General features: G+C 41.1%; 1 protein-coding gene across 1 annotated transcript in view; it reads left to right on the top strand.

Annotated features, from left to right (window-relative positions):
• LOC124798599 (RNA 3'-terminal phosphate cyclase) overlaps positions 1 to 3,911 on the top strand; it is a 94,344-nt gene extending 90,433 nt beyond the window's left edge. The window contains exon 10 of the mRNA XM_047262067.1: positions 3,615 to 3,911. Coding sequence (XP_047118023.1) covers positions 3,615 to 3,695 — 81 coding nt within the window. The 3' untranslated portion in view covers positions 3,696 to 3,911. The remainder of the gene's footprint in view (positions 1 to 3,614) is intronic.
• Positions 3,912 to 27,412: the final 23,501 nt, after the last annotated feature.

Genomic DNA, 27,412 nt, shown 5'->3' with positions numbered 1-27,412 from the left:
TTGGGATTCCAATTCCACAACTGGATGTCAGCTGACTGGCAACAGATGGCTATTTCAGATAAATCTCATTTTGTGCCCCATTGGACAGATGGCAAACACGCTGCAGCAATTGTCAGAAGGGTCCAGGCCAGAGGCAGATGCATTAAGGTCTGGAGAATGTTTTTGTGGCATTCCCTGGGTGAACCCATCATTCTGGAAGCCACAGTGGATCAACAAAAGCATGCATCTATCCTTGGAGACCATGTTCAGCCCTACATGCAGTGTGTTTTTCCTTGGCATGATGGCATATACCAGCAGGACAATGCAGTGTGTATACAGTTTGCAGTATATGTGCATGGTTTGAAAAGTACCAGGATGAGTTTACCATACTCCCATGGCTACCATACTCATGGATTTGAGCCCAATGAAGAATCTGTGGGATCATCTCGACTGGGCTGTTCGTTCCGTCGATCCTCAGCCCAGAAATCTAGTGCAGTGAGTCCTGGCACTGGAGCTCGCAAGGGTCCACCTTCCTGTTGGTTCCTCTCAGAACCTCACTGTCTCTCTTCCTGCTCTTCAGGCTGTTGACAGGTGGTCACATTAATGTAACTGTACGGTATATAAATCATTTAGGAATGAAATATAGCAAGTGCAGGGCAGCCAAGGCAAAACGGCTACAGGAAAGATGTAAAGAAATTGAAAAAGAAATGATCACTGGAAGGCTGACTCGGCACATAAAAAAGTCAAAACAACCTCCAGTGAAATTAAAAGCAAGGTTGGCAACATTGAGAGTGCAATGGGAATTCCAGTGTTACACAGGAGAGGGAGAGGGGGGGGAGGGAGGGGGGAGAGAGAGAGAGAGAGAGAGAGAGAGAGAGAGAGAGAGAGAGAGAGAGAGAGAGAGAGAGAGAGAGAGAGAATAGATTTGGGGGGGGGGGAATACATTGAAGGTGTCAGTGAGGGGGGAGTACTTGTCTGATGGGATGATAGGAGAAGAAATTGGAGTCAACATGGAAGAGACGGTCAGAATTTAAAAGAGCTCTGAAAGACTTGAGATCAAATAAGGCAGAAAGGATAGATAACATTCCATTGGAATTTCTAAACTAATTGAGAGAAATGGCAACCAATGTTGGTGTGTAGAATCCAAGACTGGCGACGTACCTTCAGACTTTCAGAAAAATCCCATCCATACAATTTAAAATATAGTAAGGACACACAAGAGCGAAAAGTACCACACAATCAGCTGTTAAAGTTGATGCATCCACGCTCCTTACCAGAATAATATACAGAAGAATGGAAAAGAAAATTGAGGAACAGTTAGATGACAATCAGTTTAAGAAAGGTAAAGGCACCACAGAGACAATGCTGACATTGTGCTTGATAATGGAAGCAAGGCTGGAGAGAAATAAAGGTATGCTCATAGGATTTGTTGACCTAGTAAAATCTAAAATGGTGAAGGAGGTTTGAAATTCTGAGAAAAAAAGGAAGTAAGCTATAGGGAGACAGTCCTATGTTCAGTCAATTCATAGTTTCTCAAGGCCATTTTGTACAGATTTTCTTGAAACTGGAGCCAGAAGCTTTCTCATAATACATGGATCATCGACAGAGCAGTAAGTCATACCCATTGTTCGAGCCTGTAATTTCCTTTGTGACTTTCAAATGGATCATTGTAATGTCTGCATGAAAATCCAGCTTGTTAATATGTTTGTCAGATTGAAACCCAATGTTCTTTCTCGTGGTTGGTGATGTTGCTGCAGCCAGAGCTCACTGCAGAGTCGTAGGGGTCAATCGTACATCAGCGCTCGGAGGTACATGCATTTACTAAACAATAGTCCCTTAGACCAGTATAATTTACTAAACAGTTTAGTGAAATAATTTATAAACTGGATAAATAAATCCTGTGGATTTAATAATGTTGTTGAAACAGGAGAATTGTTCTTTAAATCCAGTAGATATTTATTGCAAGTAGTTCACACGATTGTGATCCATGGCTCTATGTAGTCATAGATTCAAATGAAAACAAAGATATATAATTAATGTAGATGACAGAGAACCGTAAATAGAATATTTGCTTTGGAAAGATCCCATAAAAACCCATGAATCGAGAAATTCTAAAGCAAGCACTCATAGTCAGACAGCACAATTTCTCAGTGTTTCTTGCAAGATTAAAATGACGCTCAATATCCTAAACAATTACTTCAAAAACGAATAAAAAAGTTAAACAGCTGCTAAATAATTAAAGATATCAGCTGTCTCGAGTCTCACATATAATGTCCTTATTGTTGCTCCTCGAACTCAATCACCAAAAGCCAATGTCAAATATTTTTAAGTCAAATGATTTGTACCCAAACAAAGCTGCTTCACTGCCCAGACAATCTCTACTACCATCAAGCACATCCACTGACACAGTACCATTTGCAAAAGACAAAACCTTCCTTTTCGAAAGAATGAAACAAGAAGACCAGTGTCCACATATGCACTGCTTCTCTCCCTTAAAGCGCGCGCACACGCACACGCGCGCACACACACACGCACACACACACACACACACACACACACACACACACACACACACACACACACACACACTCTCTCTCTCTCTCTCTCTCTCTCTCTCTCTCTCTCTCTACTGAGTCCATGTTATATATTGAAACAATGACCATCATTAAAAATTAAGGCTATTTGCATGTATTTACTTATTATTGGAATAATCACACAACTATTAAGGTCATTTTGCGACCTCTCACTAAAAAAAAAGTATTATATAAAGTTTTTAGCAAAATCCCTAAAAGTGCTTGCATCTGTTTTTAAAATATGAACTAGTTAAGTTACAGTTATACGTATGTCCAGCCTTAGCAAACTGTCGTTCTGACCTCTAGATATATTTGCTTTCATGCAAATGTTAAACTTTTTCTTATACACACTTCCATAGCTTTTTAATATAACTTCTTTTTATGACTAGTTACACAATCATTTAAAGCATATTTAATAGTTGGCTGTAGATATTATCTGGCAAGGCACAGTGAGGAACTAGGTAACTCATTCTGCCCTCACACTACATGTAGCTTGTGGAGGATTTGACTGTGGCACATTTGCATATCTATATTTTAGGAAACCAATTGTAACTTTTAATATACGTGCAGGATTTGGAATGTAGCTTGTTCTGATGTTTGCTGATGTAATCAGCTTTCGTTTGATATCTTATATTATGTGATGCTCCAATGGTTTAATTTTCCAGCATAATATTCATAATTAAAAACAGTTGTAACTTTCTTAATACTACTGTAGAACTATACTTGCCACTGGTTTCCATTTTTGTGAATTAAGTGTTGTTACGGCAGTGTTCCAGTTTTTCAGGAATTGTACTACTATGGTGCTCTGCAAATAATTTTGCTAGTTTGTTTCACTTTTCCTCCAACTTTAATCTTCACTGCTGAGAAACCTTTTTGAGGCACCTTACCTTTATTTACTTCAGACATATTTGTGCCACATCTGGCATCATTTTGAAACTATATTATTTTCATTATTCACCATCTGTGCCGTATATTGTGCTATACAGACATTTAAAGAAATAGTAGAATCCTCAATACTATAATGTAATTTTGTATGTCATCTGATGCTATTTTTGTTTGCAGGCAAAATTCAACATCATTAAGCAAGGACCAAATTCAAACATCATAGAGTGCACTGGAATAGGCCTGCTTAATCCTGTTTAATAGCCAGCTGTGATCTTAATATTGAAATAAACAGATGAAGTTCCCTTTTTTAATATCTCATATTTATTCCTATAATAACATATGTTGAACATATGACTTGTGTGCCCAAAAAACTGATATCTTACTACTAGTGGTATCATTAAAAGAAACCTTATTCTTGTTTGCTGATTGTGATAAGCAAAGCTGCGTGAAATATACTCTTTTCAAGTACCAAAATTATGTTGCCTTTATTCCTTCACTTCCTTGTGCTAGTTTTGTAGCCCAGTACAAATAGCTATATATTGAGTAAATGAAATAATGTAACTGTTTGTGTAAAATAATATTTAGTACATACATTTAAAAAAAAATGTGGAAGGAGGGGTTGCAGCCGGAGACAGATAATTTCATGGTAAGGCCATTGGGGGGGCATTCCATGAGCCAAGCAACAACGCAGGAAAAGTACTTGGGGCTATGGATAAGGAAACTTTGTGTATTGATGCAGATGGAAACAGAAAGGATCATGGTGGTGGATAAAAACACGTAAATATAAGTAGATAAAATTGATAACAAGTGCTTTTTCTGATCTTGATGCACGGTCAGTTAGGATAAATGATTGTCTTAAAGTACAGATACTCTTCAGGGGAAATCGGAAAAAGTAATGACACCAGGACAAATGTTTCTAAGAGGAGTTACCAGAGATGATCTGGAATCAAATTTATAATGAGACAAATACTAACATAAATTTAATCTATTCCATAATAAATTTGTATCATTATTTGAAAATAGCTTTGCATGAAACCTAATCAGAAAGGACATTAAACAACCATGTCAAAAATCATGGGTCGCTAAAGGAATTAAAGTAAACCATCTGTTTGCAAGAACAAGTAGAGATTATGCAGTTGTTGCACACTACAGAAACTCCGCAAAGTTCCTAAGAAAAATGATTAGAAAATCAAGGAATGTGCACAAGTCAGACATCAGTAATCGATTAGTAGATTTAAGGCCATATGGAATTCGTTACAAATCTCAGTGACTGAGAAGTCACAGATATCATAATAACTACTTTACAGCGTCTGGGTGTGATTTCAGTTACAGCTAGGAGTAACAAGAAGCATTTTACTTCAATGTCGTGTGCCATCTGATGGCTTAAGTTTGTAATACTGTTTTTGTGACACGCTATCGAGTCAAACTTTCTGCGACAAGTTGCAAACAGAAACTAAAAAGAGCAGTTAACATTAGACGCCTTATGCCATCTGTTGACGCGTGTCTGTACTTCGTTCTAAGAACCTCATGTCTCATGATAAGGATGTATCACAGACTTACGGTCAAAAAAGTGAACCAAGAAGCTAATTTACTCTGAGAAAAATTTTATGGTTGAGAAGTGGTGCAGCCAACGAATGTGAATGCCAAATAACGGTTGTGCTAGTAGGTAGACCTATAGCGTAGCATAGAATTTTTGTGGCATCTCTAAACACACATTTCATTGTGTGGTGTGCGTACTGTAAGACCTTCGGTACACACACCATCAGATTATTTGACTTGTTGCTCTAACGAAGTAGGTGAGGGTCAGCAATATGTCTCGTGGTCTTATCGTGGCGTGTTTATCTTCTGCCGTTAGGTCAGACGATAGAAATGCCACTTGCACGCTTAGAGTAGCAGATTGACGGTGACCAACTTTAAACAGAACTTGATTAATTTTCACACACATTTATTAAAATAATAACAAGCATAAAAATAACTTAACTTGGTTCTGGATGCTATTTACAATTGACAATCTGAAGTTCCTTTGGTGTTGGTACGTTAATCTTATTCTCACATATCTCTGATACTTGACAAAGTGTCTATTCATTTATCTTCATGGGTATGTACAGGAATATGGTAAGCTTATTAGGCGCAGACTGAAACTTGACTATAGACTAATGCAGACTGGTACAGACAAATGCAGACTGACTAATCGGAGGTCTGTACACTCGTTATAAGACCTCGTGCGTTCATGTATCACTGCGCGAGTGTGATCCGCGAGGAGAAAAGGTTCTACGTTAGCAGCAATCTCATTGGCTGCGTTACATATTAATACGCGGATCGGCGGAAGCAGAATGAACTATGTACGCAACACATTGTAAAAGCTAAACCAGCAAGGTTAATTCAGAAAACAGATAATGGATAAGGCTCCGATGAGTATTTTGTTGTGTATTACACACACACACATATAATGAAAAAGATTACCAAAAATGCAATCTGGTGTCTGCTGTGTAACTTTTATGTAATGTTTAACAACTGTATTCACAACAGAGATATTTTTTTTTCATCAGTACAATACGCAGTTAAACTTTTGTCTATATTTTCAAATATTGCATTAATACCATTCCCAACATCCACTTTTAACTGTAAGATTAGTATTTTTGGCTGTTTTCACTTTCACATTATCAACCTAAGAACACGAAACCCTCCAGCCTACCCTAGACCTTGTGCTACACTACAGATCAGTCTATCGTCACAACCATCATTCAAGGCGGGGGGGATGGACGGATCAATATCAGACTCTAACAAGTCTTCATCATTAAATACAGGGCAGAAAAATTTGGGGTATGAGATGGCTTAAACAAGGTGAGAATGGAATTTTCATTACTCACTCACAGTGTAGCTCACACCCCTTTCATATAACATAATGACTTCAATGACACACTGTACCAATACTCATGTTGCACACATATGTTATAAATTACGGCTGTTTTACGCTGCGTGTTCTTAAAGAGCCGTCTTTAATCTTCCCGATTATCTCTTCTACATTAGGATGGGAGTGCCGTCTGAAAACCATGAGGATTATTAAACTTTTATACTGCTGCTAATTAGTAGTAATATAATTCATACTGTACAATGGTTGTGACAGTAGATGAGTGAGAAGAGGTATCACATTTTGTATAATCGACATCCCAACATTCATTCACAAAGTTAGAAACCATTAGCGCTTATGGTACAGTATGGTAATTTGTGTTCTGATTCTCAGCATCACATTATCAACATTTTCACACTTGGTCCATTAATATAAAACTAAGGAAGAACATATAAAGTAAAACATATGTACTACTGATTGTTTTGTTGAGACGAAATTTTGTCTGTGGGCAAACGTATCTTCTGTTTATCCTGTAACAGCAGAGGGAGAATCATTGGAATTATTAATAATATCATTTCACATAACTTTTTGTCAGTTGGCATACTGAAACGTTAGCCTTAAGTCCTGACACGTTGTTGCCTATACAGGCGAGAACATATTTCTTAAATGTATTGGCACAGTTCACTTCGTGCTTGACAACGTAACATTATGGTGATAAATTGCGTAAAGCTCCGGAGCCTCAGAAATGACGTAAAATGCATAATTAGCAAAAATCACAGAAATAGCTTTAGTGAAGTGCAGAGGTATAAGAGTTGTGAATTCATTAACTGTGATTCTTAAGTGTGACAAATTTCAGTTAGGACTCACAGTTACCGAAAAGTAGCATTCACAGAAATCATTGATATCACAAAATCACAGTTTAGCCCATTCCTATAGCTCTGCTTAGCGAGTTTCTTCTCCTGTCTCCACTCGGTTGTTCAACAACCTGTGCGAAAGCTGCTGGCCTGGGCCACAAAACACCCATCTGCCTGAAGATACCTGTTGCTTTCACTTCTGGGAACCCTGCTCCTCTACCTGAATGTTCCCCGGTATACAGGGTGTATCTCAAAGAATCATCAGATTAAAAAAAAAAATAAATAAATAAAATGATGACTATTATATCATTTGAAATAGGTATGTGAACAACGTACTGTTGGAAAGGGCAAAACTCTCGAGTTTTACATTGTTCCCACTAGGCAGCAGCAGGGTGCGCCCAGTTAAGGGGACCACACCATGGTTCAGGTCGGAAAACATTGATTTTCGGTTTCCATTATATTTTGACAAATTAAGGTTTTATTTAAGTACTCTGAAATGGATTTTGCTGAAGTTTTTTGAGCATTTAAAGAGCATTTTCCTACCACGTGTGTGTATGTGTCACACCCACTTTTCTGCATATATTTTAGATCTTTATATCTCCTACATTGCACGTTAGGGATTTTTACTTCCGAGTGTGTTGGCTATTCTTGGAATGCAACAGTTGGTATTCTTTTATTTCTGCTGTTTGTAAACAACACTCTTTCAAACACGCGGTTAGTTTTGTTCAAGTGTGATTGCGAGTAGTTTTTATACTTACTTTTACAGTGCTTGTTTATGTGTGTTTTGTTGTGTTTATTGAAGATGACGAAATGTAAAGGCATTTTCAAGAAACGACAATTTAGAGGAAACAATTTTAGAAAGCTTTCTGTACAAGAGGTTATGTCGCCTGGTAACGATGTTTCTAATTGTAATTCTTCAACAAGTGCATCGTCAAAAAAGCTCTCTCCATTTCAAGAGAGTTTCAACGAATTTACTGTAAGTGACAAGGGGTGCAGCAATGTTATTTATGAGAATATTATCAGATGTAATTTTTAAATTTGTACAATGTAGACAGTGTGGTGAGTCACAGAGTGTGAAAATTTGTGTACAGTACACCAAATATCTGGGCGACGGTAAAATTAGGCCTACGACAATGTGGTGAACTCTAAGCCAGATAGAGATGCCATTATTAGCAAAATAGAATGAGTAGGTCATGTTCAAAAATGTTTGGGAACAAGGCTGAGAAAACTAACTGTTGATATGAGAGGAAAAAAATTAGAAGATGGGAAAACTGTTGACCCGGCAGGGTCGGTTAACTAAAACTATGGGCAGGCAATTAGGAGAAATAAAGAAAATCTGGAGGCAATGAAGAGAGATGTTTGGGCCATATTCTTCCGTAAGTCCTCTGCTGCTGATAAGCCATGTCATGGATTGTGTCCACCAGGAGAAAATTCGTGGTGCAACTACAATAGGGCTCAGGCAACTGGAGAATCTTATTCTCACAAGCATTCTCTTCCTCCTGCCGTTATTAGAGCAATTATTTTCAGAGACTTAGCTCATCCTGACCTTCTAAGGAAAAGTCTGCATGGGGAGACACAGAACCCAAATGAATGTTTCAACAGCATAATTTGGAACTGCCTTCCTAAAACTGTATTTGTAGGCATGCATACAATGAAACAAGGAGTTCATGATGCTGTTATACATTCAATTGCGGTAATATTGGAAAGTGTTGGATACTGAAAAAGCTGGGAAGTAATCCTGGTGAAAATATAATCACTGGGCTGCAACATTGCGATAAAATGAGGATAGCCGATGCAGACAGGTCTGCATCTAATATGACCAAGAAAGCAAGATAAACATCCTGGAAGGTGAAAAAGAAGCAGGAAGACCTGCTAGAGGCCAAAGAAGGGCCATCATATGCTGCAGGATAGTTTTAATTAACTGTAAGTAACAAATTTCAAAAGTTTTTTTCTTTAAAATCAATTTCCCGCAAACTAAAATTTTCAGTACATATGCCGCATTATATCAGAAACTAACATAGATAAATGAATGAAATTTTCAGAGACCCTGCGTAACATAAAAAGCCATCTGTGGTACTACATTCATTAATATTCCCACATTAGGAAGTTCACAAAATAATATTTTCTTCAGAAAAAACTTAATATTTTTTGTTAATAAATTTAAAAAAGTATTTCTCAGAAACTATAAAATGGATAAAATAGATTTTACTACAGTTGACAATATTAGCATCATGTAACATACAGTAAAAATATTAAGGTCCTGCATTACATAGTTTTTTTTTTCAGAAATGGGTCAAATACTTGCCTAAATCAAGATGGGTTAGATAGGCAGGGTGTGGTACCCTTAAGTTCTATTAAAAGTGTTGCCGGGACAACAGAAAGCATTTTGTGTTCTACGTTGTGTGCAGTGAGTGTCAGTAATAACTAGCCAGCTTGACTTTTGTATTAGGTATGGTGTGGACCCTCCTACAGCACAGAGCATTAGACTATGGTACAAACAATTCCGAGAAACAGGTTGTTTGTGTAAAGGCAAATCGCCAGGCCATTCCCGAGTGTCTGACACAGGCGTCTAATGCATGCACCATAATTCACAAGGAGACCGCAGAAATCCGCTCGCCGTGCAGCTCGACAGTTCAACTTGCCACCAATGTCTGTCTGGAGTGTGTTGCGTCAACATTTACACATGAAACCATACAAAATTCATCTACTGGAAGGCCTTTGTGGAGTTGACAGACAACAATGTGTGGAGTTTTGTAATTTCATTCTTGGCAAGATGGAGGATGACAGTTTACTTCCACACTTAGTGGCTAGTGACGAGGCAACATTTGATGTAAATGGAATTGTGAGCAGTCATAATGTGAGAATATGGGGTACGGAGCAACCACATGGAGTTGTAAAACTTGAGAGGGACACATTAAATTTAATGTGTTTTGTGCAGTTTCAGGGGGAAAGGTGTATGGTCCATTTTTCTTTGCCAAGAACACTGTTACAGGAAGCACATATCTCGATATGCTCGAGAACTTCCTTTTCCCATTTTCCCACAGCTGGAGACTGATTCGAATGACTTCATTTACCAACAGGATGCGGTACTGCCACATTGGCATCTGAAAGTATGGGAATTTTGAAATCAAAAGATCACTGAAGGTTGGATCAGTCACACTGTACCAAATGATTCAGTCTTACGTTACTGGCCTCTGAGGTCACTGGACCTGACTGTGTGTGATTATTTATTGTGGTGTTTACAAAAGACTGTGTTTATGTGCCTCTGTTACCAACAACAATGAATGAACTGAGACGTTGCATAACAGCAGCTGTGGAAGCTGTAACTCAAGACAAGCTCGCTGCAGTGTGGCAACAATTTGAATACTGCTGTGACATATGCTGTGCGTCTAACGTTTTGAATTTCTCATTCTCAAAAAACTAAATTCGTTGTATGTGATTATTAGTTTCAGAAATATATATGTGGCAAATAGGATGATACTTTTTGATACACCATGTACTATGTCCCTTGCTGGCACAAAGTTGCTGCTAATATGCAGTAGAGCTTTACACACACACACACACACACACACACACACACACACACACTGTTCCATATTGCATGTGAGAATGCCCAGTCTCTACCAGCTCATCTTGACAAGTTCCTTCATATATTTCAAGATACAGACATCCATGTAATACTTCTGTCAGAGACCTGGCTCAAACCAAGTGATCCCCAAGTTCAGTAAATCTAGATGGCTACTTCTTTCTAAGACATGATGGATGTAACTTAAGGGGTAGAGTAGGGGCATAATGCACTCTGATTTATCATCTACTGTGCTACAAACATCCAACAATAATGAAGATAAAAATGTGGAATTCATGTTCATAAAGATCAAATCCCTTAACAGAAAGTGCCTGATACGTGTCCTCTACAAGCCTAACATAGGTTATTTGCCTGCTTCGAAACTGCTCTTTCTACCTGAGTGGTCAGCGTGACGAACTGTCATGCCAAGGGGCCTGGGTTCGATTCCCGGCTGGGTTGGAGATTTTCTTCAGTCAGGGACTAGGTGTCGTAGTCGTAATCGTCATCCTAATGTCATTTCCATCGACACGCTGAACGGTGTCACCACCTAAAAAGTCGACCGGTCTACCCGACGGGAGGCCCTAGCCACACATTTCATTTCAAGTCCTGAATTGACATAAGAGAATATAATTACAGATGGTGACTAACAAATTTTTCCCAATCAGAATAATTCTTACCTCTCATGCATGCACCCGACACGTCTGATCATGACATAATTTTCGTGATGTACTCGCTAGAATGTCTTGGAAAGAACCCACAGCTGACTACATAATGAGATTTCAAACACACAAACGTATCAGAACTTGGAAGTGAGATGCAAGAAATAGTCTGGAGGAAATCATCTAGTCCCTTCTCGGACATACCGGTAACTGAAAATCTTCTTACATTTACTAACGAAATTACTACGTTAAATGATAGATATGCTTTCTAAAGAGTGGAAAAGTGAGAAAGAAACATCCATCTTGGCTAACTGATGAACTGAAACAGCTCGTGAATCTCGGAGATGGTGCACACTGGGCATACAAACTACGCACCTGCCTGAAAATCATATTGCGTAAAGCAGAAGTGCAACAGTCAGTCAAGCCGTGAGGAATACAAAACTGAGGCATGCCCATTAGGGTGTGCTTTATTTTCCGACTTCATTATTTTTAAGCGCTTGCTCTCCATCGTTGTTTGAATGACTCCAAAGCATGTCTGTACAAAATTTTGTTGTGATCAAAGCATGAGGAACATGATCTTCCTCATTGTTCACATCTGCCATGCAGACTTCACATCAGCTTATCTGTACGTGCACATACAGGACAGTTAGTTGTTTGTTACCGATAGTGTCGCACAAGTTTTGAAGTCTTAAGATGACTATCTAATGCTAACGAACATGCCTGTTTTAGTAGATGTAAAATGCCAAATAACTGGATACAAATTATCATCAAATGGAAAAGCGCCGGAAGTTGTAACATATGAGAAGCGAAATTAACCATAAGTGAAACTGCTAATCTTGTGGCTCGCGAGTGAATTATGTTTTGGGAGAAAGCAAGAATTCTGACTACCTATTCAGTCAAAATTATTCACAAAAAAATTACTTACTTTTCATTCAGGGTGGCTAAAATTGCAAAAAAAGTGCCTGGATGTGTTTTAAGAGCAGTGAAGAGAAGTTATAAATGATTTGGACAGTTTATTTGATATTGCAAGTGCCAATATTCTGCAAACAATCTAGCTGGGAGAGAGCCTGGATGTGAAACCTACCGTGGAGCAGCTGACTGAAACTTACAAATAAAGAAGAAAGGGCGAGGCAGAGAAAATTGGAAGATGAGAAAAAGCAAGAGATACAAAAGTGCACAGCATCTACTTCTACGTCTTCTGCTGTCCTTCCTTCAGCTGATGAATTGGATAAGGCATTTTCAAGACAGGCCGCAGTGGCCGAGCGGTTCTAGGCACTTCAGTCCGGAACCGCGTGACTGCTACGGTCGCAGGTTCGAATCCTGCCTCGGGCATGGATGTGTGTGACCTTAGGTTAGTAACAGTCATGAGACAGATTACTCATCATCTCAGATCGGGTCTGACACACCTCAGATGACGACAACAACCGTTGAGGACCGTCAGAACGGGCGCGGACGGCAGTCTGAACATCCGCGACTGGAGGGGTCCATTTAAGCCGAGTCAGACGGGCGCGGACCGATTAGATATGCCCAACGTGCAGCATCGCTGAGATTCATGAGCATTAGGTTAGTTAGGTTTAAGTAGTTCTAAGTTGTAGGGGACTGATGACCTCAGATATTAAGTCCCATAGTGCTCAGAGCCGTTTGAACATTTTCAAGTTCAGATGAAATTGACAGTGATGGTGAGTTTTTAGAACTTACTTCTGAGAACAGTTCATTGGATAATGCAGCCAGACAAGGTACCAAGGAACGTTGATGGGTCCATCCCAACAATATTCCAGGCATAATTCTGATGGATCTACTATCAGACAACTTGCGGATTCTGTCCCAAATGTACTCTGGACAAAAAAAGTGGCTCTGAGCACTATGGGACTTAACTTCTGAGGTCATCAGTCCCCTAGAACTTAGAACTACTTAAACCTGACTAACCTAAGGACATCACACATATCCATGCCCGAGGCAGGATTCGAACCTGCGACCGTAGCGGTCGCGGGGTTCCAGACTGTAGCGCCTATAACAGCTCGGCCACACTGGTCGGCGTACTCTGGACAGTAGGGCGCCCACAGGAAACTAACACAATAGCCTGACTGAGGTATAAGCGTTAATAACAGGATGAAGTCAACACTACCTCCATAGAAATTAATGTATGTGTGTATTTTGGCGTTGGCTTTGGCGTTTAGTATTATGTGGGTCGACATTCGGAAAAATTATAGTTTGCAGATACGCTGGCAGGACTGGGACTCTGTGTCACAGCAGCATGGTAGAGATAGTTCTACATTTTCATACAGAATATGGAGAATACGAAAAAAATGTAGGAAAACAGAAAAATGCGGAATAAAGATAAAACATAGAAAAACCGATAACTGTGTAAAATCTGGCGAATTCCATCTACGGAATGGTAATACTGGATATCTGTATTCATGCAGAGGAAGCAGTCGAAATTTGTGGTATAAGCACTAGATCAAAGTGTCTGATGACCTCTTGGATATTTCCCTACAAAGCTACAACATCGTACCAAGAACGAGAACTATTACAACAACAGTACCATCTGCTCCGAAAATGATTGAGAGATGTGCACTAGAGGTTGAGCGAGCTTGCAGAGCACTTGAAAAAAAGCAGAGTTATACTCAGGAAGTAGTCAAAATTTGCGGCATAAGCAGCACACACAGACAAACACACAGCGTGAGTCAGGTAAGATGTTAACACCCCTTTTATTTCGTGAACGGCTAGAGATATCGAAACGCAGTTTTCGGCAAATGTCCGAGCGTCGCGGGACACGTATGTTTTTGTTTGGTTAATGTTTTTAGCGTTGGTATCAAATATGATAAGGGCGTTTTCTTTTTTAATGGGAATGTATACCTTTTGTAACTGCATTCGATAGCTCTTGCGAAGACAGTTACAGTGATAATAGCGTTTGTTGATGTTGACGTTGAAGCCTATCCAAAACAAAATTCGAGAAATGACCTGGAATGTGAGAGTATGGTGGCCGGAAACCGCATTTACAGTGCAAACACTGCTAAGCAGGAGCCTCGGACCTGGCTGCGCTACGAGAATAAAGCTTTATTTCCTCTTTAACCACCTTATGACCTTGATGTAAGTTCACCTACGAATGTTGTACTGTAAAACTTGCTCAAATCGGCACGTGCATAATTCGGAAATCTGCCCAAACCGTACAAGTATTTCAGTTCCGACGAATTCAGCGCACTTTTACATGCTGATTTTTTGTATGAAGCGGAACGTGCCTAACGCGGAAACGGAAAGCAAATCGTAGAACATACTTAATAATTCATTGTATAATGCAGAAAACAGCCTATACAGTTCATTAGTCATTCACGACTCTACAAGGACGTTACTTTTAACACCACCGTTAAGTGGCGCAATACCAAGAAAAGAGGTCCAACGCAGCGCGGCGGCCAGTCTTTGTGGCCGAGCGGTTCTAGGCGCTTCAGTCCGGACCCGCGCTGCTGCTACGGTCGCAGGTTCGAATCCTGCCTCGGGCATGGATGTGTGTGATGTCCTTAGGTTAGTTAGGTTTAAGTAGGCGACTGATGACCTCAGATGTTACTTCCCATAGTTCTCAGAGCCATTTGAACCATTTGAGCACCGCAGCGCCATGGTGTCGACCTAAAACCGCGCCGCTCTGTGCAACAACGGATACGTCACCCTCAGTGTCTGTGCAGTACATCAAAGGAAAAGATTCGTTCGTCAGCGCTCTGTTTGTCGGCTTTCTCGTTTTCCTCATTATTGACGCACGTCGGCGAATTCAGGAACATTGCTGCGCATCTACCAACACACTGCTGCGATGTGCTCAGTGAAAGAGGTGGGTTTTGTCCCGTTAAACAATGGTTTTATCCGGCAAGGTCATTATTTTCTGCCAGTTTCAGTTGACTATAGCAGTTTAAGAGCTACAGTAACATGATGTCGAACAAACGGAATGTGTCGTTAACACTTAACGTAAAGATTAATGTAATAAAGGCGAGTGAGAAAGACAAAGTCTCTGTGCGCGAAATTATGTTGCGTTTCAAATGCGGTAAAACACGAATTTATGAGACTTTAAGAAACAAGGAAAGGATTTGGGACGAATGGATAAAAGGAAACGGGCAGATGAAAAGTAAGGCGAAGAAGACCGGAAATGAAGAAATTAACGAAATAGTTCAAAATATGCGTGTCAGTTCCTAAGGGACGAAACTGCTGAGGTCACCGGTCCCTAGACTTACTCGCTACTTAAACAAACTTATGCTAAGAACTACACGCACACACCCATGCCCGTGGGAGGACTCGAACCTCCGGCGGGAGGGACCGCGTAATTCGTGACATGGCGCTCCAGACCGGACGGCCACTCCGCGCGGCAACGAAATGGTGTGGGAATAGTTCGTATATGCGCGGGCAAAAAACTTACCTTTATCAGGACCCATGTTGCAGAGTGAGGGTTTTAAAGTCGCTAAAGAGCTTGGAATTACGGAGTTTTGAGCATCCAAAGGATGGCTGGACAAAGCTAGGCACAGCATCGTGTGGAGGGAAGTGTGTGGGGAAGCTAAGGATGTGCAGGAAAGTGTAGCAACAGAATGGAAGACAATACTGTCCAACCTAATTGTGAATTATGACCCGAAAGATGTGTTCAGTGCCGATGAAACGAGACTGTTTTATCGCCCGCTGCCTTCAAAATCGCTAGCAATTCGAGGTAAAAATTGCACCGGCGGAAAGATGTCCAACGAAAGACTCACTGTACTGCTGTGTGGAAACATGTTAGGTGAAATGGAGAAGCAACTGGTGTTTGGAAAGGTGGCAAAAGCGCGTTGTTTCAAAAACATAGACGTCAGTAACCTTCCAGTCACGTGGCGAAGCAATAAAAACGGGAGGATGGTGAGTGGTCTTATGGAAGAAAGGCTGGTCTCTTTCAATGCCAAAATGAAAAATGGAAATCACTAAGTTCTCCTTTTCCTAGATAATGCAACCTGCCACCCGAAACTAACGTTATCAAACGTGAAATTGGTTCCCTCCAGGTTCATCCAGCCCCACACAACCCCTGGACCAGAGGGTTATTTACAAGTGTCATTATAGGCGATTGCTGATGCAGTCTCTTATTCTTAGCGTGGAAGAAGCCGAAAGTGCGTTTCCTTTTGCACGGTCAGTTTCTGTTCTGGATGCAGTAAATTGGATTGGCTTGACAGTAAAGGAAATAAAACCCGAAACTGTCACCAGGTGCTTCAACAAAGTGGAGTTTGGGGCTCAACAACAAGACGCTTCTGTAGCCATCGAAGTTCAAGAAAATGCAGAAGCAGTTGCTGAAATAATGAAAGTGCGAAACATTTCATGTAGTACAGATGATTACATTTGAAGGGATGACTTTCTGTCAGCTCACTTCACTTTCACTTTAACAGAAATCCGCAATACGGAGTAGGATAAAGAAGAAACAAAGGAAGAAGAGGAGCAAAGTGATGTTCCTAGAAAAATTAATAAGCCTGAAGAAGCCATTGCATGCATAAACGGTGTTATGCAATTTGCAGCACACACAATTTCTTCCAACGTGTTGTATGATGTAAAAAATTGCCTAGAGAATACAATTTTGGACAGGAAACTAAAACAAGTTTCCTTGATATGTGGCGAAAAAAAATGAAACGTAAAGCAAATAAACATGGGAATAATATGTATGTACACTCTTGACACAAAACTTGACTGGGGGCCGGCCGCTGCCGAGGCTAAGTCCGCGCCGATCGCGACATGGGACAAATAAACTGGCCAACTCGCTAATTCTCTAAGTTTGGCAATCTGCACAATCTGGCAACGCTGTAGACTGCGGCACTTCCTGGAGGGAGTCTTGTCCCATGTTAGAGAACACCTAGACCACAGTCTAACATAACAGTCGCGACACTTAGCCTCGATTTTGTTGCCTTCAGCGCCAGCAGTGCTCCAAGCGGCCGGTAGGTTGAACTGTGAGTTCGGCGCGATCGTGAAAGCGAATATGATTGTTTATTTTGATTTATACAATGGTTTTTACCATCGGGAGCGTTTGTAGCGCAATAAATTGCAGCAGCAATAGGAAGAAGACACCACAGCTGTCTTTTTTAGGTTTCCTAAGGATCCTGAGAGGTATATACCATCATGTTACTAAACTGTATCGTCAGGATTCATTTGCAAATGTATGTCTATAAATCATGAATGTTTCGTTTTAGGAGCAAAAAAATGGCTAGTTAATAGCAGACGAGAAGACCTTATGAAGAATGACCCGGTTTACCTGTATAATAATATTAGGTTTTGTTCGCTACATTTCGAACAAAACCAGGTCATGAACGCAGACAATAACAAACTCGTGTGGAATGCAGTATCCCCACTGTTTGACATTCCTAATAAGCCACCTCAACTGACGATAAAGAAGAAACTGCCACAAAGATTCGACAGTCAATCTATAGCTGTAAAACAGTCCTATGGCACAGAAGCAGCTAGTTCAACTCTCCATTTATTAGTGCCAGATTCGTGAGAATCATCAACACAAGACCTGCTTTGACGATGAAGTGGTTAGATTAAGTGCAGCTGTTCGTGTCTTACAAAAGCGTGTGAAGTGTCAGAATGTTCAGATCGCTAGACTTCGAGCGAAACTATTATGGGACAAGGAAAGTGCTACAGACAGTTTGTTTGAAAATTATTCAAATATTTGGTTTTTCGTGAAATGTAATGTAATCAGCTCATTATGTTTTCAGCATATTTCTCCCACTATTTGTCAGTTGCTTGTCCCACTTAGAATAATATAAAGATGAAAGTCGTGGAAACAAGTGACAATGACAAACACAGTAGGCCTACATAACGATAAACGAGCTGTCCATCGCTTTTGCATGTAGAGGTACATGTCTGTGCTTCTTACATGTGAATCTGTGTGTTTATATTCTTTTGATATCAACGTGGTAAGCTGCAATTCTGTCCAATGTCACAAGTGTTTCTTCACGAATGTGTTGTAGCTTGCCACTCTATTCATTGTTTTTGTCCATACTTGCGCTTATTTTAGAATCAATTTTAGAAACATATATGCCTTCTGATACTACACAAACTCTTGGAGGCAAGAAACTAACTCGAATAATTCGGAAATTACGTAGGAAATGGATGCAAACAAACATTATGCTTACGACGCGCCTGACGTTCACCTTACCTGCCACTCTGAGCGCTGGTGTCGCTCCATCTGTCAAACGGCAACAACTTTTACAGCAGTGAGTGTCGCGACTGTTATGTTAGACTGTGACCTAGACCGTTTATGCCTGTGGTCTAGCGGTAGCATGCGTTGTTTCTGTGTACGATATCTGTGGCTCGAGACCAGCTGACGTAAAAGATTTTTATAGCCTCTTCTGTCTGAATGATGAAGATGTGAATTTAGTGGTAGCGCAGATTCAATCTATTTCACTATCTGACACATCGATAACAAAATTTTGTCCAGTAACCATTTTGCGGCAGATTTCTCGCAGACTGTCCTACTCTGGACTCCGTGTGCGGCAAACTTCCGGGATCCACTTGCTGGCTACCGGCAGCGGCCGTGGCGACAGCAGCGGCGCTGCACTCCCCAGTTCTTTATCGAAAGCGCCTGCTACCGCTCATCGCTTTTGATACTTTAAAACGCTTTATTATTATTAAATGGTGCTCCACAGAAAATTTCTACGATTTCCATTCTCGCTCAAAAGCAACGGAGATTACTGTATTACATTAATCGGCAAGAGCTGACTACGGCCCGAAATTAATTTTATAGACTGGGACGAAATTAAACCACCTCACTACATTCGGTGAATTTATGAATTCTCCATACCTCGTTTCTTTTTCTTTCAAAGTCAACTATTTGTGCAACTTTTGGCCAATATTCGGATGTTTTGGTCAAGCCAGAGTGAGCGCCTGTGGTCCACTAAAGTGTATTACAGTTTTTGTTTCATTCCTTATGGTAAGTCTGTGCGATAAACTGTGCGAATACCTTGCAATGCATGCTCTGTAGCAGTGCAGGATCACTGCGCATTTGGAGTTCCATGTATGGATTCATGAAGTATTTAACGTTGATCGGAAGTGATAGTTAAGGTCATCAGATTTAAACCAGAAAAAGTTATCGTTTTTGAGGTTTCAGAGAACGGAAAGGAATTGCTAACGCCGGTGTCAGAAAACCTCTACAGTTAAATGCTATTGCAAAATTTTAGAGGAGAGGAACTATATTAATCAACATGTTCACTTCATAAACAACCTCCTGACATGTTAGATCTATATGACGAACAAAGCTCAAATTCGTATCGTTGACAGTCGGTTTGAATCTTTTCAGAAACTAGTTTACAGTGAAGCACCTTGGCATTTGCAAAGCAGACATCCGTGATATTAACATAATTTACTAAGTAGAAATTGCACAAAGATTTGTGTGTAAACGCATTCTTCAGATTTCATATAAGGAATTTTTACTAGCAGTTTGCAACTCCATTAATTAAAATGGAAAATAAAACGTTGTGTTCAGCTGCTTTCGCCGAGATCGGAACTGCCGTCTCATATAGCACTAGCGTCGCAACACATAAGGGAACCAATGAGCTAACGACACACTGGCGGCAATACGCGGACTACAGTCAATGCGATATTGCCTGATCCTCATAACGCAACATTAAACACACAAACAGGTGTTACTTATGTGCAGAACGCCGTTCTTTGAGTCCAGAAATTAAATATACTTTCTGTCTCATCTTACAGTGGATTATATCGTATGAGTCTTCGATGCAAAAAACGAATGCCCAGTGAATTTAGCGAGGTAATGCCGGGCTACACCCGGAAGTAAATGCACTATCACAGTGTTGACAAATACTTTCTACGACGCTGCCAATTCTCAGCTCTATTATGAAACAGCTCTTTAGCGAAACGCTTGTCGTGATTGTCCGATCCGGTTCTTCAGAGGGGAGACGCGTGCGCACGTTTGGGTTTTATGCGGCGTTCTCCCCTGATAGTTTCTGACGTCGCCTTGTGAGGCATACAATTATCATTAATCCAGAATGATACAAGTTTCAGCTTCCGGCGTGGAAGAAGGCTGTTTACGCCTACATTATATCTTTTAAACATAGGGAAATCAAAGCGGATGATTCAGTGTTTCTCATTCAGCATAAAACATGTGAGATAATTTTCCTTAGCGTTCATAATCATCTCAAAATATAAACGAAGTAAAAATACATGGGAAGCTTATGTGGATTGAATATAATATAAGATATCAAACGCTTTGCACCTCGATGTCGCATGTGCCCGCGTGCAATCTTTTGCAGCATACTTATAGAATGTCATGATCAACACGAGAATAAAGAAATATGTTGGTAGAGATGGAAGCAAGAAGAGATGCAGTTAACAAATATTTCATTCCTCATGGCATTCATTCCATTTGAAATTTAAGAAGAGGTAAAGCGGGATATTACTTCTGCTAACGCGAAAGACACGCGGCACATAACTATAACGAGGAATTCTGCGTCTTCATACGTTTCCTCCTTCCAATCTGTATGGTCTATTATATACTATGTAGCCTGATCATTGTTTCCGTAATGTTACCCTCTTGTTCAACCCCTAAACGATGAATAGATTCCAAATGCATGTCTCTGAATGAAACTAGTTGTTCGAATTATTCCTGCGTTGTTGCAACACTCTAACCAGCAGCTGATCCAAGGGTAATTCACGGTCATGGTCCGAAGTTAGCAGCTCTCTGCTACTGTGGCAAAGTCCGTACTACATTTTCGATCCTGCAGCACTAGTTTATCTGGTAACACTGTGTTAAATCAACAGGAGTAGTTGCAGAGTTGTGCCAGCGTATCTGTCCTCCCATTGTCAACTTTTGTATCTCACTTCTCCTGCAGCGTTGACAACGAGGTGCCAAAGTAAAGGAGTGTATTCTGCATGACGTAACATTCAGTATTCCCTTCTTTCATAGCCACTCTTCATGTGAATCGATACCAAATAGGGATATGAAAACTTTTGCGAGTGAGAGAATGACAATAATAACCGTAACAAGAACAAGCAAATAATGAGTGAAGTTATTGGAATGCAGAACGAGAATGGCTGTGAATATAAAAATCTATAAAAATAGCTTGATCGTTGAGATGGCACAATGCAAATATCTTCTTAGCATTTTGTTACTGAATTTAGTTCTGGATGTTTGGAGAGTCAAAAGAAAATTCGGTACTTCTCTCTAGTGTAATATAATATGAACCAGCAACTACCCTTTGTGCAAGATACCTGACAAATTTCACGTAGCCCGGTGAGTTTCGTGTAATCCGGAAACTTGTCCAATTTGGAAAATTCTAGTGTAGCCTATCACAAAGGGCTTAGGAAAACTATTTTACATTTGCGTATCCTCTCAGATTTACACGAGTTGAAACAGAGAAATCAACTGTCCATTTTTCAAAATTAAAGAAAAGCAACTGTTGCATTAAATATCTAAATGGTAACAGGAAGATTTGACCTCTCTTTTCTTGTACGTGGCTGTGCGTTACTTGGAGGTAAAATACATGCTGTCGGACAGTTGCCTCTACCTACACTGCCCTAAATTGTATCATATGAGAAACATTTGTTGAACTAAACATTTTATTAAAAATACTTTGGTGACCAACTGAACAACTCAAAATAAATATTCTTCTTAACATAATGTCGCTTCATACTGAACTTAAGCGCGTAATGACATTGTTACCAGCTACGTGCAATACGGCGGCCGCCGTGGCCGAGCGGTTCTAAGCGCTACAGTCCGGAACAGCGCTGCTGCTACGGTCGCAGGTTCGAATCCTGCCTCAGGCATGGATGTGTATGATGTCCTTAGGTTAGTTAGGTTTAAGTAGTTCTAACTCTAGGGGACTGATGACCTCAGATGTTAAGTCCCATAGTGCTTAAGGTCATTTGAACCATTTTTGAATGTGCAGTACACGCTGTTGACTTATTTGACATTGCAGTGCAGTTTCGTACACACGTAAATGAAATAAACAATTTACTATGAATAATTTGGTAACCACTCAAATCATATAGCATAACTTTTGTCTTTAAAAAAATAACTTTATCCTTTATTTAAGCATGTGTTCAAACTGAAAGGCATTTCTGCATTCGCCGTTGGAAAGAACGATGAACAGATGTAATTACACTGGATGATATTGTAGAGCATGCTCTGACGATTCGACGACACGTATCGTCTGCCGTAGTTGAGGCTTCGTCGTCCGAGTTCACGATGATGATGATGATGATGATGATGATAATGTTTGGTTTGTGGGGCGCTCAACTACTCGGCCATCAGCGCCCGCAAAAAGTCCCAATTTTTACGCAGTCCAATTTTTTTCCACAGTCCAATCGAGCCACTGTCACGGATGATGATGATGATATGATGAGAACAATACAAACCCCCATTCCCTTGGCAGAGAAAATCCCAATCCGGCCGGGAATCGAACCCGGGACCCTGTGATCCAGAAGCAGCAACGCTAGCCACTTTTTCTTCTTCTTCTTCTTCTTCATTTCTGCTCGTTGTTGATCGTTGTATGCCTCGTACCACTAATGCGGATTCATTAGCTTCGTAGCCAGAACAGCTTCTTCGTGTTCTCTGTCAGTTGACGTCTTCTTTCTATCCTCCTTTTGACATCCAAGCAGCCTATCCACACTAGCGTCTTCATAATTCGTGCAATTGCCTGGCGAATTGGACACTGGCGATCGAGATAGATAGCCCTACACCGCTGTACTGTATTTACGGCACTTCTTTTGCATTCACCATATAAGAGTAGTACCCGGTGATCAAAAAGTCAGTATAAATTTGAAAAGTTAATAAACCTCGGAATAATGTAGATAGAGAGGTAAAAATTGACACACATGTTTGTTAGCTTTTATTAGAACCAGAAAAAAAAACAATCTTGCTAGACGCGTGAAAGATCTCTTGCCCGCGTCGTTTGGTGATGATCGTGTGCTCAGCCGCCACTTTCGTCATGCTTGGCCTCCCAGGTCCCCAGACCTCAGCCCGTGCGATTATTGGCTTCGGGGTTACCTGAAGTCGCAAGTGTATCGTGATCGACCGACATCTCTAGGGATGCTGAAAGACAACATCCGACGCCATTGCCTCACCATAACTCCGGCCATGCTTTACAGTGGTATTCACAAGATTATTCCTCGACTACAGCTATTGTTGAGGAATGATGGTGGACATATTGAGCATTTCCTGTAAAGAACATCATCTTTGCTTTGTCTTACCTTGTTATGTTAATTATTGCTATTCTGATCAGATGAAGCGCCATCTGTCGGACATTTTTTGAACTTTTGTATTTTTTTGGTTCTAATAAAACCCCATGTCATTCCAAGCATGTGTGTCAATTTGTACCTCTCTATCTACATTATTCCGTGATTTATTCAGTTTGCAACTTTATACTGACTTTTTGATCACCCGGTATATCCAATTTCTCCTCATTGATGTACATGTCTGCACGCAACGAATACTGAAGCAGAAAAGAGCGGCCTGTAGTACAGACAAGTAAACCGGCAATGTTTTGACATTCTGTCCCAGCGTAGCACGAGAACTCTGCTTGGCGGTGTTTGCACCGCTGATACCCATTCCGGCTACCGTGCTTTCAAATTCTAGGATATTCCTCGAATTTTTTACGACATATTTCAATGTCAAAGCTAATAAACACTATATTTCAGTAATTGGCTTCTCAAGAGCTATCGGATGCAGTTATAAAAAATATACGGTTCCACTAAAAAAAGGTACTTGCATCAGCATCTCCGTTGATACCAGCATTAAAAACATTAACAAAAAAAAGAAGAAAAAAGGACGTGAGGCTCTAAAATTTGTCAAAATACCCTTTCGATATGTGTAACCGTTCACGAGATAACGTCTTATGTGACTCACCCTGTGTATATATGTGCAAGATGTTCAAAAAAGTACCGAGTACTTTGAGAGGTTGTAGCACTTATCGAAGCAAGAAAAATAAGTCCAATAAACATGGATCCAGAAATGAATACTTTCTGAGATAAGTCCAACAAACATGGATCCAGAAACTCACATTTTCTGTGATAAACATGTGTTTACAGTAGGTGTTCAACATGGCGTCCATTCATGACAGTGCACCCCATTGCTCTCCGGTGTAAGCAATAATGCACCCTTTGCCGGCCGGAGTGGCTGAGCGGTTCTAGGCGCTATAGTCTGGAACCGCGCGACCGCTACGGTCGCGGGTTCGAACCCTGTCTCGGGGATGGATGTGTGTCATGTCCTCAGGTTAGTTAGGTTTAAGTAGTTCTACGTTCTAGGGGACTGATGACCTCAGATGTTAAGTCCCATAGTGCTCAGAGCCCCAAAATGCACCGTTTGAAGTATACTCATTTGTTGTTGTACAGCTGGCACACATTGAAGATGGGACCCTGTAGTGTGCACGCATTGTTGATTGTCATGGCGTAGACCAAGTCCTTCAAGTGTCCCCATAACCAAACGCCTAGGGGACTAAGACCTGGGGAAAGAGCAGGCCAAGTGGAGAGGGAGTAGGTACATAATGTAGCGACTAGATATAGGGGAGGGAATGACATCATAGTGCTTGAGTAATGGAATGATGGTTCATTCTAGAGAGACATGGTGACAAGACTAAATTGTCATATTCCTACTAGTTCTATGTGCATGAGAAAATGGTAATGCTATTCACATTTCACGTTATACATACAAAATATACTATTTTTTCAAATTACCTGGCAGTATTTTTACAACACATTCCCAGGTATGCTGGCTACATTGGAATATAGGGTGATAGAAAGTTGCTGACATGCACTATGTCCTCTTACCTCGAGTCGTTCTATTACTGTGGCATGTGATTTGTAAGACACCCTTTGTTTGTATTCTGAATGCTGTGGTATTCTCTCCCAATGCACGCAAGCTACAAGTCATATATATTTGGAATTTGTTTGGATCATTGAAAAGTGGCAAGATTCCATAAATGAAAAGCGATCTCATGGATCATATGTTGATGCTACTACAGATGTAATCACGAGAAGTTCGCTAAAAGAAGGTAAACGGTTCTGTGCCCGAGATGGGTAGCATATATACTGTCTACATGATTTAGGTTAACAAGTTATGCTATTGCTCAGTGTTTATCTAATTTTTGCCACAGTATATGATAAATTTAACAATTTGTTTCGATTGTTCTCTCTGGCAGTATCAGTGGTGGGAAATTTACAGCTTTTGACACATAAGCAATTACCTGTGTGGGAGGAGAGCGAGTGCGCATTGGAAGGAGATAGCCGATGATGATGTAAGTGGGAATATCATACGTATCGAATTGCTGCTGTGTGGAATGTTAGGCCCACCATTGCTGATTCTCCGGGGCCGCCAAGCTATCATTATCTGTCAGCCAGGGAGCGCCTGTCACTGTCCTATAGTTTTAATGTTTAACATTTTACTACCAGGCATTATAGTCTATTTTTTAAATAATCAAATACACTCTTTCTATAAAGTGGAATTTTTAAAAAAAGTTGTAGAAACACATTTTAGGCACTGTCTACAACACACGGTGGTTCGTAAAGCTGTTACTGCACATGAAATGAAATGATCATGTGGCATTGTTGGCCGAAAGGCCCCATTCAGGGGAGTTCAGCCGCCGTATTGCAAGTCCTTTTTAGGTGACGCCACATCGGCGACTTGCGAGTCAATGATGATGAAAATGATGATGGACGCACAACACCCAGTGCCCTGCCGGGAATCGAATTCGGACCCCCTGTGTGGTAGGCGGTAACGCTACTGCTATGCTACGGAGGCAGACACTGCACATGATTAAGCTGTGTTTGACAGGTTAGCATCTAGAATGAGATTTTCACTCTGCAGCGGAGTGTGCGCTGATATGAAACTTCCTGGCAGATTAAAACTGTGTGCCGGACCGAGACTCGAACTCGGGAGGAGCTTCTGTAAAGTTTGGAAGGTAGGAGACGAGGTACTGGCACAAGTAAAGCTGTGAGTGCCGGACGTGAGTCGTGCTTCGGTAGCTCAGATGGTAGAGCACTTGCCCGCGAAAGGCAAAGGTCCCGAGTTCGAGTCTCGGTCGGGCACAAAGTTTCAATCTGCTAGGAAGTTTCATATCAGCGTACACTCCGCTGCAGAGTGAAAATCTCATTCTGGAAACATCCCCCAGGCTGTGGCTAAGCCATGTCTCCGCAATATCCTTTCTTTCAGGAGCGCTAGTTCTGCAAGGTTCGCGGGAGAGCTTCTGTAAAGTTTGGAAGGTAGGAGACGACGTACTGGCAGAAGTAAAGCTGTGAGTACCGGGCGTGAGTCGTGCTTCGGTAGCTCAGATGGTAGAGCACTTGCCCGCGAAAGGCAAAGGTCCCGAGTTCGAGTCTCGGTCGGGCACACAGTTTCAATCTGCTAGGAAGCTTCATATCAGCGTACACTCCGCTGCAGAGTGAAAATCTCATTCTGGAAACATCCCCCAGGCTGTGGCTAAGCCATGTCTCCGCAATATCCTTCCTTTCAGGAGCGCTAGTTCTGCAAGGTTCGCAGGAGAGCTTCTGTAAAGTTTGGAAGGTAGGAGACGACGTACTGGCAGAAGTAAAGCTGTGAGTACCGGGCGTGAGTCGTGCTTCGGTAGCTCAGATGGTAGAGCACTTGCCGCGAAAGGCAAAGGTCCCGAGTTCGAGTCTCGGTCGGGCACACAGTTTCAATCTGCTAGGAAGTTTCATATCAGCGTACACTCCGCTGCAGAGTGAAAATCTCATTCTGGAAACATCCCCCAGGCTGTGGCTAAGCCATGTCTCCGCAATATCCTTTCTTTCAGGAGCGCTAGTTCTGCAAGGTTCGCGGGAGAGCTTCTGTAAACTTTGGAAGGTAGGAGACGACGTACTGGCAGAAGTAAAGCTGTGAGTACCGGGCGTGAGTCGTGCTTCGGTAGCTCAGATGGTAGAGCACTTGCCGCGAAAGGCAAAGGTCCCGAGTTCGAGTCTCGGTCGGGCACACAGTTTCAATCTGCTAGGAAGCTTCATATCAGCGTACACTCCGCTGCAGAGTGAAAATCTCATTCTGGAAACATCCCCCAGGCTGTGGCTAAGCCATGTCTCCGCAATATCCTTTCTTTCAG

Source organism: Schistocerca piceifrons, chromosome 5 (assembly GCF_021461385.2).
Source record: "Schistocerca piceifrons isolate TAMUIC-IGC-003096 chromosome 5, iqSchPice1.1, whole genome shotgun sequence".
Taxonomy (NCBI): Eukaryota; Metazoa; Arthropoda; class Insecta; order Orthoptera; family Acrididae; genus Schistocerca; species Schistocerca piceifrons.
Note: the sequence above shows the minus strand (reverse complement) of the source record. Positions and strands in the feature narration are given on the sequence as shown.